Consider the following 13,178-nt stretch of genomic DNA (forward strand, 5'->3'; position numbering starts at 1 on the left):
ACAAAAGAATGGCATTCAAGGAATTTACAAGACCAATTATTAATGCTCGTAGCGCTTACTGTAGATGAATTAGTGGAAGGATATGGCACAGTTTACAGATCTCGTTCATACCAGAAAACAAAGATTACTGAAACGTAGAATAGAATCACATGTTGTTGTTTGTGCTTTCAATACTAACTTGTGTCAAAACAGAGGTCAGCGAAGATTCTCCTGGACAGATGGAATTTCAATACCTATATTTTTTAAATAATTTTTTTGTTGTGTTGGCTTTGGTCAATGGTTGCCTGATTGTATCTCTTTTACTCTCATTCTCTCTCTCTTTCTCTCTTCCTGTAGCTCTGAGGTCAGTCCTGGTTCGCAATTGCTACAGCAGAAAGTCACAGCTGGGACTCCAGAACTCAAGCCTGATAAAGCTTCTGTTAGAATCAGCAGTTCAAAGAGCATGGATCTGGGTAAGAGAAAAGCATCCAGCCTTTTGCTGAAAGGCTATTAAAGTAACAGAATATTGGTCAAAAACAAGTTTGCAATGTTTCACATAACATGCATTGGTTTGGCAGATGGTTAAGAGTGAGGAATAAGAATTCACTTAATGGCATAAGTCCCAAGACTGAAGTTCAGGTGTGTTTATAAATGTTATCTGAATCCCAACCTTAAACTCGCTCTCTAGCATCAGTAAGTTTTTTTCTTTGCAATATGTATTACGGTTTTAATAAGCTGAACATGATGTTAATCACAGTTAAAAGTGGTTCTGAAGTGGCATTGATTGAAGAATGTGAGAGGCTATTTTATTATCAGCGCATAGTAAGATTCTCACATGATTCACAAGTGCATATAAATGGGTGTTAATGAATGAGACAACTCTTGTGTAGGCCACAAGAGCTTGTTCAAATCCTGAACCTGTTCACTGGACAGATGCTGAATGATTTTAACACAAATGGAATAGCGATTGAGGTTTAAATTTAGAACAAGTCAACGTGACAAAAGTCTTGTCTGTCTGTTCAGATGGACATGAAAGATCCTATGGCACTATTGGAAAAGAAAAGGGAGTTATTTTGTTGTTCTGGTCAACAATCCTCCAAATATTAGTCACTTACTCCATGGCTGTTTGTAGGACATTGCTGTGTGCAACTGGGTTGTGAATGATGTTCAAGTGCAAGCATGCAGTCACTACTATTTGCAGTAATTACTGTGAAATGTTTTGAGATGTCTCAACGACATGAAACACACTCTGTCATAGGCAAGGATCATTTTATTATTAGAGTACTATCAAATAATTCACCAAAAGATTGAAACTCTTTATTCTAAATGAAAGTACAAATCATGCAGCTAATCGGAATAAAACAGTGATCTGATAAACATGTGCAGTTATAAAACAGGATTGATAAAGAAATCGAAACATGTGCTTTCCATTGTTTTTTTCTTGTTCTTCCCTTCTCTCTTTGGGGTGGGGAAGGGTCTGGGTGGGTGCAGAGTAGCTAATCTTGCACATATGTAATGAAAAGCATGATCATGCTTTGTTTAGCCAATGAACGGGAAGTTTTATTTTCTGAGTGTTCAGCAGCTGCTTTATCAAGTGCAGTGTCTTAAATTAGGAAAAGGGAAGAGTTTGGCAATGTTTCAACCCTGTTTGACTGATGGAGGCGTTCAGAAGTCTTTCGGAGTCATGGCACTCCTGGTATTTTATCACCTGGCATCAATTGTAGTGCTTTTCACCACGGTGTGCATCAGCCACTGCTGCTTTAACCCCTGGAGCACTACACTTCTTGTTGAATACCACATTTCCAGCATGCACTTCTTGGTATTGTATAATCTGCAAACCTCTGTGAACATCTTGGGAATATTTCAAAAGAAAATGTGCATGTGTATATATACGGCAATCGACAGACAGTTGCTTGTGAATCACAATAGCCTCTCGTAGGTTTCATTTTCAGTTGTCCCCCTTTACGCTACCGTCAGAAAGCTCGGCAGTTTCTGGACTCTTTAACAGCATGAGAACGAGACTTCAGAAATCAGAGATGTGAGCGCATGCCCTGTAGTCAGAAACATAATCTGTGATCTTTCAGCTCGCTGAGAGGCATCCACTCTTCCCTCCTGCTTGGGATAGAATGCTTCAATTGCATTCCCAATGAGCATTCCTCTAAGGAGGACCACCCTACTTGGGCTACCCAGGGTGCAAGTAAAGCTAACTGGATGAAACTGTCTTGGTTACCACAGGCTAATGGGATATACATTCTAGTTCTGAACAAAGGCCTCCTCAGAGATATTTTTCTACCGGAATAATTTTTTTGGCAGTAATTGTCAAGAGACTTTCAAATCTGGACCAGGTTTACCTTAAAATAAATCAGCGTTATAAATGGGACTTAAGTGTACACAGTTGATTAAGGCAGAACATTTATTTTCCTTCTATTGACGGTCTTTGAACTTGAAATGTCTTCTTGGTGTCAGCCTGGTTCAGTTGATAGCACTCTCGCCTCAGAGAAAGAATGTTGTTGGTTCAAGCCCCATGTTAACACTTTGAGCTCAATCTAAACTGACACCCCAATACAAGATGGGGGAGCCCTGCATTGTCGGAGGTGCCATCCCTCAAATGAGATGTTAAATCAAGTGCCATCTGCCTGTTTAGGTTGATGTCAAAAATCCCATTGCACTACTTGAAAAAGAGAAGTATTCTGATCAATAATCCCCAGATAAAAGGGGTCATTCAATGTATGACTGTTTGTGGGATATTGCTGTGCACAAAATGCACAGTCACTACACTTCACAGTAAATCCTGTAAAGCACTATGAAACACACTCCTGAAAGGTGCTGTATCAAATACAAGGATTATTATTAATTCCCCTGCCCCAATCAATCAACTTTACAGATTTCCCTATTTCCTCACCATTCTGAACAAGAAAGAAGCTCATTCCAGACAGTGTAATGGGAGATGATGCTTCCTGAAATTTTTCCTTCCTTTCTATGTCTTCAGTCAGCAATTTACACCTCCTAGCCCCCCTCCCCTGCCCCCTACGCTGTGCAGTAAATCACAGGCCCCAACAATCTTACCCGCACCAAAGCAAAGCCAGTCGTCGCACCAGCATTCAATGCTGCTTCAGACTTAATGTTTTTCTTACTTTTGTGAATTTACTCTGCCCCTCTTGCTATCCATATCGTGAAGGTGGTGACTCTTGCTGGGTGGCAGTTGTCATATTGATTCCAGCCGGGAAAGTAAGATGTTGGGTGAGACGATCTTAACCCAGTTCCATTGTCCAGACGTTCAAACTTTAATTTTTCACCTTCGTAACCCAGGGCCACTGTGGCTGAGATCAATTAACTCAGCAACAACAAAGAATAAGACCTTCGACCTTCTGGTTTCTGTAGTTTGGGCTTTGAATGTTAATTAACACCTCATGGTATCTCTACCCACTGGTCCTCCAGCAGAGCGTGCACCTGGGCAGATTTGCTAAGCATGTCTCAAGATTCCTCTATGTAGTTTGGACTGTTCGCCTAATGCCCTTCTGTTTTCCATTATGAAAGGAAGTGTAGTCAATTTTTTTTGACAAAAGGCAGTTTCAATGCCCAGGAGCATCAGCAGAATTCAACTGGGAATTTTGTGCATCTTGACAGATCAACAAGGGAGGTAAGCTAAACCAAATTCTGAACTCAAAGTGACCTGACACAAGATGTGTTACGACAATCTGAATACCTGAGTTTGCCTCAATCCAGGCACGGTCGGACTGTTCCTTTTAATAAGCGCAGCACCACCCAGTGCACAGTGACTAAATCTACATCTGCGTGAGTTACTCACATTTTTGCTGTCCTACCAAGTGTCCTCTTCTCAGGTTTCTTGACTTCTCTCTGGCCAGAGGCATAACAGGAATAGTGTGTGTATGTGCCGTCTGTGTGTTTTTACACTTCTTACCTCCTTGCTTCCTGGAGTAACCTGATTGTTAACAGCGGTCATGGACTATGTCCATATGGTACTCTCAGTGTAGCCCTCCTTCCCCCTCTCCTGGGGGCCCTGAGCCGATGTGCTGTCACTGGGTCTCCACTTATAGAGCTACCTGGCTTCAAATGCTACCTGAGCCAAATATAATACGGTAAACTCCTGATAACTCATCACTTTAAGGGGAAAGGGCTCAGTGACGAGTTATCAGGAGTGGCCAGTTAGGCATGTGTATAAATACATAAATAAATGTGGCTGGGATATTGACAGCATGATGACTTGAGTGGTTGTGACAAGTTAAGACAGAGTTGCCCGCTCCCTCTGTTCAGCGGGCTCCGCCCTGCTCCATGTCTCCCACCCGACCCGCCCTACCATCGGTGGCTGGGCTTTCAGCCTCTCTACCCCCACACTCTGGAACTCCATCCCACGGTCCCTTCGCCTCACTTCCTCCCTTGCCTCCTTGAAGGCTGCTCCCAAAACCCTTCTCTTTGATCGTGCCTTTGGTCTCCCTCCCACCTCTCTGCCTTCCCTCACCCCTACACCACCCCTCCCCCACGCTCGGACCCCGACACCTGACTATTCAGCATTTTGGGACATCCTCCCGACGTGAAAGGCGCTCTATAAATGTAATTTTGTTGTTGTTGAGTTGAATTATCAGTAGTTTACTGTCATATATTAGGGCACGAAATTGGGATCAACAAAATGCTTAGCGAGTAAACTTGCATTGGTGAGAATTATTGTTATAGTATGTTGGCCAAGTGGAGACAGTCACCTGTACTGTTCCTAACCTGGTAGGATATGAGGCAGACATTGGCTGGTTCAAATAGATAATTGTTCGAATTCCCAAAGCAATGCATCCCTCACTTTAAACCACAGCATTTATATAGCACCCTTCACATGCCTCGGAGTACATTACAGGGATGCTGTTGGACTCTGAGCAAGGGGTGGCCGTAGGTGCATTTGAAGAATAAGGAATTGAGCCGGGATTTAAAAACAGAAGAGAGGAGGGAGTTCCAGAGGATAGAGGTGTAGTTCTGAAGGTTCAGCCACCGATGGTGGTGTGGAAAGGCTGGATGATGTACAGCGAGCCTAAGTTAGTTCAGCAGAGGGGGCGAATCGAGGAGTATGGCAGGAGAAGATTGGATCAAGGGGAGAGAGGAAACCTCAGTCGTCCCTGATAGCCTAGTGTTGATGAGATGGAGATGCATCTGTGGTGGTAATAAAGCCATTTAATTCTTGGCAGACATGAGTGACTTGGAAGTACACACCCCCTAGTTGTAATAATTTATTGGATCCATCATGGTTAAAACGACACATCAAAGCTATGTTCTGAGTACGATGATTATGCCCAGAGTGCCGTGCACAAGTCATTATAGACTGGATTAGTACCCATCCAATTTAGAATTCCCGAAACCACTTTACAATGCCTGTGGGTACTTTATCCCAGCATAGGTCATTACCTCCGAGAGTGAGGTGAGGGATTCACGTGCATCCCTGGTCTAATAATATGCTTTAAAATAAGACATATTACAAAGTCAATGCAGTCCAGGTACAAATTTAAAAAAACATTTCTTGGAAATATGAATAGCTTTGTGACCCTGTTTGTTGATAAATATGCTTTAAAAGGAACAAAGCTTTCTTTTCAGGTTGGTCGTCTCTGTTAAGAATGGTCAAATCCAGTAGTTTGGCGGCATTCCTTTGGAAGTTCAAACATCTGGTCAGCTACTATAGGACTGGCGTTTGGATAATGGCTGCAAGTCATTAGGGCAGCACTCAAGCTGAACTCACTTTCCCCGGGCATTGATTTATGTCCTTGCGCATTCCCTTAACCATTTCTTTCAAGTGTGTCTGGTCTAGTTGAGAGTAAAAAGGAAAAGTGCTCTCTCTTCCTCCACCCCCCGCACCCCCACACCAAAACTCAATGGGGGCAAGCTGTTCATTTGATATTCCATGTCCAATTTTGCACATAAATCTTCATGTGGTCACAAAGCACATGTGATATTGTTTAGAAAGGGGAGGCCTATGCCATCAGGGTTTTCTGGCTTGCAATATGCCTGCTTTGAATTGAGTCGTGTGTGTTGAACAGTATTCTGACGGTGACAAGCTGCAAAGATCTGCTACTTTGATTTGATGCTGAGTGTACTGCTCCCCAACCACCGCATTATTTATTTTCTTCAGACACCTCTCTCCCCTTTCATTCCCCCCACCATCCTCCCCACCCCAGCTAGAGAGAGGATGGGAATTGAATGGGTTAATATTTTGCCAAAATGATGCTGTACAGCTCTCTGATAGGCACTGTTATTAATAATAACAGTAATAATCCTTGCATTTGATATAGAGCCTTATCACATCATCGAGGTATCTCAAAGTTCTTCACAGGCTGTACTGTAAAGTGATGTGACTGTGTGTCAATATTGTGGACGAACACCCATTTCTCTCCGTCCAGCTTCTTTCCCCTCCTGCCCTCCCCCAATCCCGTGAAGCTGCCTGACTCCTGTTCCCAAGAAAGAAAATGGAAACCTGTGGGGAATTACAGATGCAGTCCATAAGTCCATACATATCTTACCGCCCTGTTGCACAGCGTGGTGGAGCTCCTTTCCACATGTGCAAAGGCAATTTTTTTCCCCCTCCTTAATGCTGCCTTCAAGATGTTGGGCATTGCGGCTTGTGCAGGAAAAAAGCACACTTCCCCACAGCGGCCCTCAACACAGCTACTGTTCTTTTGTTATTAGCATGGCACAAGTCGAGCAGATTCTTTCCAAATCCATCGGAAGTGCTTGGAAATCTCACCTCCATTCTTTTATCTTAAAAAAACTACTGTTTCCAATTATCTTTCCCTTCCTCTCTTGAACTGTTACTGGATTAATTCAGTGCAGACCAGTGATGAAATATGCTCTGTACGTTTTGCCAGCAGCCTCTGCAACTGCACTTCACCACTGAGCCCAGGGGGATGGAGCCCACTGGAAAGTAGTCCAATGTGAGCTTGTTGAGGTTGGCAAGATCTTTGCCATTATGATTTTCAGCTGTCGATACGGAATGTGTTTCTTCTTTTATTTTTCCTTCCACACTCTCCCCATTTAATATTCGCTGCTATCTTGAAAGAACCAACAAGAGAGCAGAATGTGTGAAAATGAGACTTTTATCTGTGATATACGTGTTAGAGTTTAGGGCAGTGGTAATTAATCCATTTATAATTGATTAAGAAAGTAGCTCATCAGAATCCTCTGAATAGCTTTGTAGCTGATGAGATATTGCAGCTTTCAATATCTGTAAAGACATATAGTATACATGTATTGGGAACAGATACATCTTTTCAGCCCTCACCTGAAGTGGGAAATATTGTTTAATGTTCTATAATTGGTCAAATTTAATGAAGCATGCTGATTCTCAATGTTCCAGGCTCAGTTTATGGTCTGTGCAGAATTATCTAATCTCTGCCAAGGCATAAATGCAATGTTCTGGCCACTACAGTTCATTTAACCAATTAATGTTAAAAAACAGCCAGAATTTAGATCCATTGGTAACTAATAGAGAATGCGTGCAGACATAGGAACATCAGAACAGGTAGAGGCCATCAAACTAGTTTTATTAGACCTTGGTATATCTTTGAAATCCCAAACCTTGCCCTTTCACCGTACCCCTTAATACGTCCACTACCCATAGGATTGCAAGCTGGGTTCAGAAAGGCTGTGATAATCTGAAGAACCAAATTCACTATCTCAACTCCCATGTGAAGAATAATCACTTTGCGTAAGATAGCAGTTGATTGTGTGTCCCAGGGAGCTGTGGTCTAGCAAGAATCATTGTATTTGAGAGAGAAAGGGAGAAATTGAAGAAGTAAAAACAAATTCTTTGCATTATTATGGATCCTGCATCGGTAAATGACTGGAAATCCGTGGTGTAATTTTCAACATTCATGATATTCCTGACTACAGCTCAAGAGTGTTGCATTGCATGTGCAAAATACAATTTCTATGTTGAGTATTAAATAACACCGTAGCAAAGTGAAAATATAATCTGTGGACACTGAATAATGCATTACGTCACCTGTTACTTGCTTTGATTAATACAAATCACTGAATTTGTTTAGTCACATTCATATTTACTTATGTGCATTGGACACAACATAAAAGCTGTCTCGTGGGTCACATTAAATATCTTTAATATAAGAGTTGTACACCCTGGTCGCTGCCTTAGCCACTTGGATAACGTTGGCTGGCACTTAGGTATTTAAGCAACTAATAATCCCTGCATTTGATTCAGTATCTATTATATTGAAATGTTTTGAAGCTCTTCATGGGGAATTGCTGTGAAGTGTAGTGACTATATGCTAACAAATAGCTATTTTGCACACAAGGCTCTACTAACGGCAATGAGGTGAATGACCCATTTAATCTGGAAAATTGTTGGCTAGGACACATAGAGATACCCCCTTTTCTTTTCAAATAGTGTTATGGAACTTTCACATCCACCACAGGTGGGTGGGACCTTGTTTTACTGTCTCCTCTGTAGTATGGCACCTCCATACACAAGGCAATAGTGGAGTCCTGTAGCTCAGTGGTTAGAGCACTCGCTTTGCAAGCGAGAGACCTGAGTTCAATTCCAGGCAGAGGGCGAAACGTTGGGCAAGTTTCCTTACTCCACACGCCTAATAATAATCCCTCCAAAAAAACAAAAACAATAATAAATTGGTCATTTTCAATCTACGACTGTTTGTGGGACATTGCTGTGCGCAATTGGCTGCTGCGTTCGCCCACAAATATACAGTCAATTCACTTTACAGTGTCTTCTGTGAAGCGCTTTGGGACGTCCTCCCGACGTGAAAAGTGCTATATCAAATGCAAGGATTATTATTATTATTAATAGCACCTCAGTACTACACTGGACCATCAACTTGGATTGTGAGCTCAAACCTTAACGTAAGACGTGAAATCACAATCTTTTGATCCAGAGACAAGAGTGTTACCAACTGAACCAACTTCAACACTTTGGCAGTTGTATCTTTTCCCCTTCTTGCAGGACATGGCTGCAAAATCCCCCTTTCTTTCCTGTCCCACCAATAATGGTGATGTATTGACTTCATGTTGTATGAGAGCTGAAACAGCCTACCCTCTGACATTGTTCCCTGAGCTGCCTTTTTGCTGTGTGCATTGCTTATTGCTGTATTTATCTCAATGGTTTGAAAATGTAATGTTTCATGCTTTTTTTTCTGTTTTACAGTGGCAGATGAAAGCAATGTCAGGTCTCTGACAGTGCACCAGACAGGTAAGATAAATCTTAAGTCTGCACTTTCAGCACCCCCACCCCTTTATGTGATAGACTTAGATGGTATTGTGACTAATTAGCTACCCAGAAGAATTTACCAGGGTAGTAAATGAGTGGGTAAGTCATTTGTGGGGTTACTGTGGCTGCTGCTATTTTGAGTTTAGTTCTTCAAAAATAAAGTAGAACACAAGAAAAGGGAGAAAGGTTTCAATGCTGCAACGACTTGTCCTGTACATGATCTCTGTTTAGTTACTTGTCTGCTAACTGAAGACTAGCGAGTATAAATATCATAATCCAAGCTGTTTATGTGGCTGTAATCTATCCTGTTACTGTATGTGTAAAACAGCATTTTATGTAGCGGAATGATTTATGTGGATTCCTTTTAAATATGTTACCTATTTTGATAAGTATCTGGATTTTTTTTAGAAGGCAAGTAGGTTCTATACTTAATTTGAGTGCTCTATAACTAATTCAAGACAGTTTCTGTGTTCCATTTTTTTAAAAAAAGCATATATCCAAATCTCTAACATTGTTAATCAATTGGCAGATCACTTTTCCAGGGGTAATCCCTTCAATAGATACATATAAAAAATTTGGACACTCAATGTATGACTGTGGGACACTGATGTGCGCAATTGGCTGCCGGTTTCGCCCACAAAATATACAGCCAATTCACTTTACAGTATGTTCTGTGAAGCGCTTTGAGACGTCTTGAAGATATAAGGCGCTATATCAAATGTCAGGATTATTATATCATTATAATGAACAAATATCAGGAATTTGGGGGAGAATTCTTTACTGGATACTTCCGCCTGATTATATTGGTATCCCAGTCTTGAGACAAGAGGATTCAGCAGGGACTTCGTTAGAGGTGTTTAACATTTTAAATGGGATTGAAAAAAATGTTCATTGGCCAAGGTGAGTGTGTATGTAGTTGAGAGTTTGCTCATTCAGCCACTCACCTGCCAGTGATGAGCTGCCTGGGCTCATTAATGAGCGACTGACAGGTGTTTAGTCTGTGTTTGGTGTCTGTGCCCATGGTGATGAGTCATGATCTGTGGAGGATAAAACTTTACAATGTGATTCAAATGGGTGGATTGATCGGAAGGCGAATTTCAACGGTAATCATGATGGATGTGCTCTGCTGAAAGGCAGCAACAGAAATGGGAAAGGGCAGGTGAGTGTGTGATGCGGAGGGAAAGCCAGAAAGAGAGCAGCTCCTCCAAATCTAACATTAACTCCCTGGGCTATTGAATTTCCAGGGAATAATATTTTCCCCATGTGTACGTGAGAGATAAAGTCCCTATTAATGTTGACCAATTTCGCATAACTAAACTCAGTTACATACTCTCATACAGTACTGAGTGTGCACCATTTAAGCAAGGAAGTCGTTATTTGATAGACCTGCACTGATGCCACCACAGGAGGATGTGTTTCTGACAGGTGAACACCATCTTTAATCAGTAAGTTATGCAGAAATTCACATTTGTGGTTTTGTTCGTCATTTTATTTTTAGAAAAAAACAGAATATCCATATTCTCTGTGAGCTCAGCATTAGCCAATTTGTGGTACAAAACAATACAAATTTACATTTACATAGCGCCTTACACATTGTAAGGATGCCCCAAGGCACTTAACAGTCCTAGCTTGGCACCCTTGGATGAATGAGTGTGGTACAGGGCAAAGTTGTCCACTACGTTAGCAACTTGCCACATGTGGCAAATTGGGAATCCAGATGTGGCAAAATTGCATTTTCGTTAAAAAAATAATCAATGGGCACTATCGTTGGGTATGTGATCTCAACACTCATATTAACACGGCATATGCTTATGCACTTTGACCTTTTTGTAGATTTGTTGGTAAAATGAAAGATGAAAAGCGACTTGTGCAAGTGTTTTTTGATCGTATGCTTTACTTCCTTGGTTTACTGCTTATTGGTTATCTGCTAAAATAGCATGTAACACGGGTGGAAAAGCAGGATTTCAGCACCATGGAAACACCAGCAGTATTTTATGTAGAGAGCAGCTGTCAATCATGGTTAACTTGATCAATAACTTGACAAGTTATGGCAAAGGGCATCCAACCATTCTGGTGCATCTCACGAAAGAAAAATAAAGAGAAGACTGCAAAGTTTTGCATTAAATGGCAGTAGATGTTTTTTAAGCAGAAGTTTAAGTAAATATACATGTAAACACACATATGAAGTACATTCACCTGTAAGGTGTTTTCTACTAAAATTAGTGCATGTGGCTAAAATGGTGTCCATGTAGCCACAAATGTGGCTAGTCAGCCATTTCTATTAGACGACACTGGTGTAGAGGACGCGTTGGCATGAAAGCACATGAGTGAGAACCCTTGGGTGTATTTCTGCTCATTGGCATTGACGTTTTCGGAGACCCAGTGCTGGATTTGTTCATAATAGTGTCTTATCATTGCTAACACCCACCTGTAGCCTTCAGGTTATTCTAGGCAAAGTCATGCTGAGTGACATTCAGCCTCGCTCGAACCTGCAATTAACTTCATACAAAAAAGTATCACTGTTGGCAATGTTGATGGTAACAAATGTAATTGTTGTTTGAAATTGCCCTGTGGTAATTTTTTTGAAAAATAGGATAACCCAGAGGAAATCCTAGGCTGCAATCTAATCTAATAGCAGTTCAGTGAGATTCATTAACCAATCAAGCTTCACTCCTGCAGATTACAGTGCCATCTGAACTCCCTCATATTAGATTACTGCCTGTAATTCACTCCCTGCCATGCTATGTTCTGTAGTTTCTGGAAATGTGTCTTGGACAAATTTAAAAGAATTGGAATGGTTGGGGAGGGGCCAGAGATCAGTGGGCGGACAGATTAGATCAGTATTTGAGCGGTGGTTGTATTCAGTTACCAATCCATCGCTGTGAGTGAGGATCACTGTTATTGATGCTAGTTATACCTTCAGCTTTACTGTGACAGATTAGGCCTTGATGCTTGGCAGCATGCATGGTCACACACATGTGGAATGCAGTTGTCCAGGGGAATGCTTGTTCTGCAGTTACTTTTGATGGGTTTTATACTTTGGCTTACAGGAAATGCTTACTTCACTCTTTGCGTCCAGATTGGAACTTGTAGGTTGTTAGTATACCTTGTCAGGGCACTGACAGTCTCCTGCTTTTTTTTGTATTCTTTTGTTTTTGACTTTCATAAAGATACGTATGGGATGTCCTCCTGACGTGAAAGGCGCTTTATAAATGGAATCTTGTTGTTGTTGTTGTTGTTGATACATTGCCACTAGTTATAGTTTAGCAGTTGTTTAAGTGGTGGCATCAGAGGAGAGCTTTTCAGTAGCCAAGCCATTAGTGAAAGCACCACAATCGAATGAAACAACAACAAGACTTTGCATTAATATAGCGCCCTCCACGCAGGTTAGCGTCTTAGAGCGCTTAACAGTGACGGAGCATAGTGGCTGAAAGCACGACCTCCGAATGTCTGTGTCTCTTCACAAATTTTATTTGGCTCTAAGGGCATGATGAGCCACCGCGTTCCCCTTCCTGTGGATGGCCCCTGGCCCCAGCTGGAGCGGAAGAAGAGATAGAGGCATTCTATTCTCCAGCTGGTCATGCTGCTGTGTTAACAGCAGCCCAACTAAGCGAGGAGTCAAGGATGACTTTAAAAAGGGTAACACTAGATCATACACGTTGCATCTGATTGTCTTCTAAACCAGCCTGGCAGTATTGCCATTCCGCACACTGGAAATTCAGTATATTCTGTGCAGCGCTTTGAGACGTCTCGCAGAAGTGATAAGGCACTATATCAAAATGCAAGGATTATCATTGTTGGTAGAGATCAGCTTGCGTTTGGAGCAGCAGAGTGCATTTTATGTGGCAAATTGTAAAGGCCTGCGCACTGGTGTTGCTTGTTTGGCAAGTGGTGGGTTAGGGCGCCAGCGAAGGGGACATCGCTGAGAGACGTAAATGAAATAGCAAGATGCTCTTGCCTGATCACAGCA

General features: G+C 41.8%; 1 protein-coding gene across 1 annotated transcript in view; it reads left to right on the forward strand.

Moving 5' to 3' along the window:
• Positions 1-13,178, forward strand: part of pard3bb (par-3 family cell polarity regulator beta b) — a 394,398-nt gene that overhangs the window by 226,668 nt on the left and 154,552 nt on the right. The window contains exons 19-20 of the mRNA XM_042336226.1: positions 337-452; positions 9,146-9,190. Of these exons, the coding sequence (XP_042192160.1) occupies positions 337-452; positions 9,146-9,190 (161 nt within the window). The remainder of the gene's footprint in view (positions 1-336; positions 453-9,145; positions 9,191-13,178) is intronic.

The sequence above is a fragment of the Callorhinchus milii genome, unplaced genomic scaffold, assembly GCF_018977255.1.
Source record: "Callorhinchus milii isolate IMCB2004 unplaced genomic scaffold, IMCB_Cmil_1.0 Scaffold6, whole genome shotgun sequence".
In the NCBI taxonomy this organism is placed as follows: domain Eukaryota; kingdom Metazoa; phylum Chordata; class Chondrichthyes; order Chimaeriformes; family Callorhinchidae; genus Callorhinchus; species Callorhinchus milii.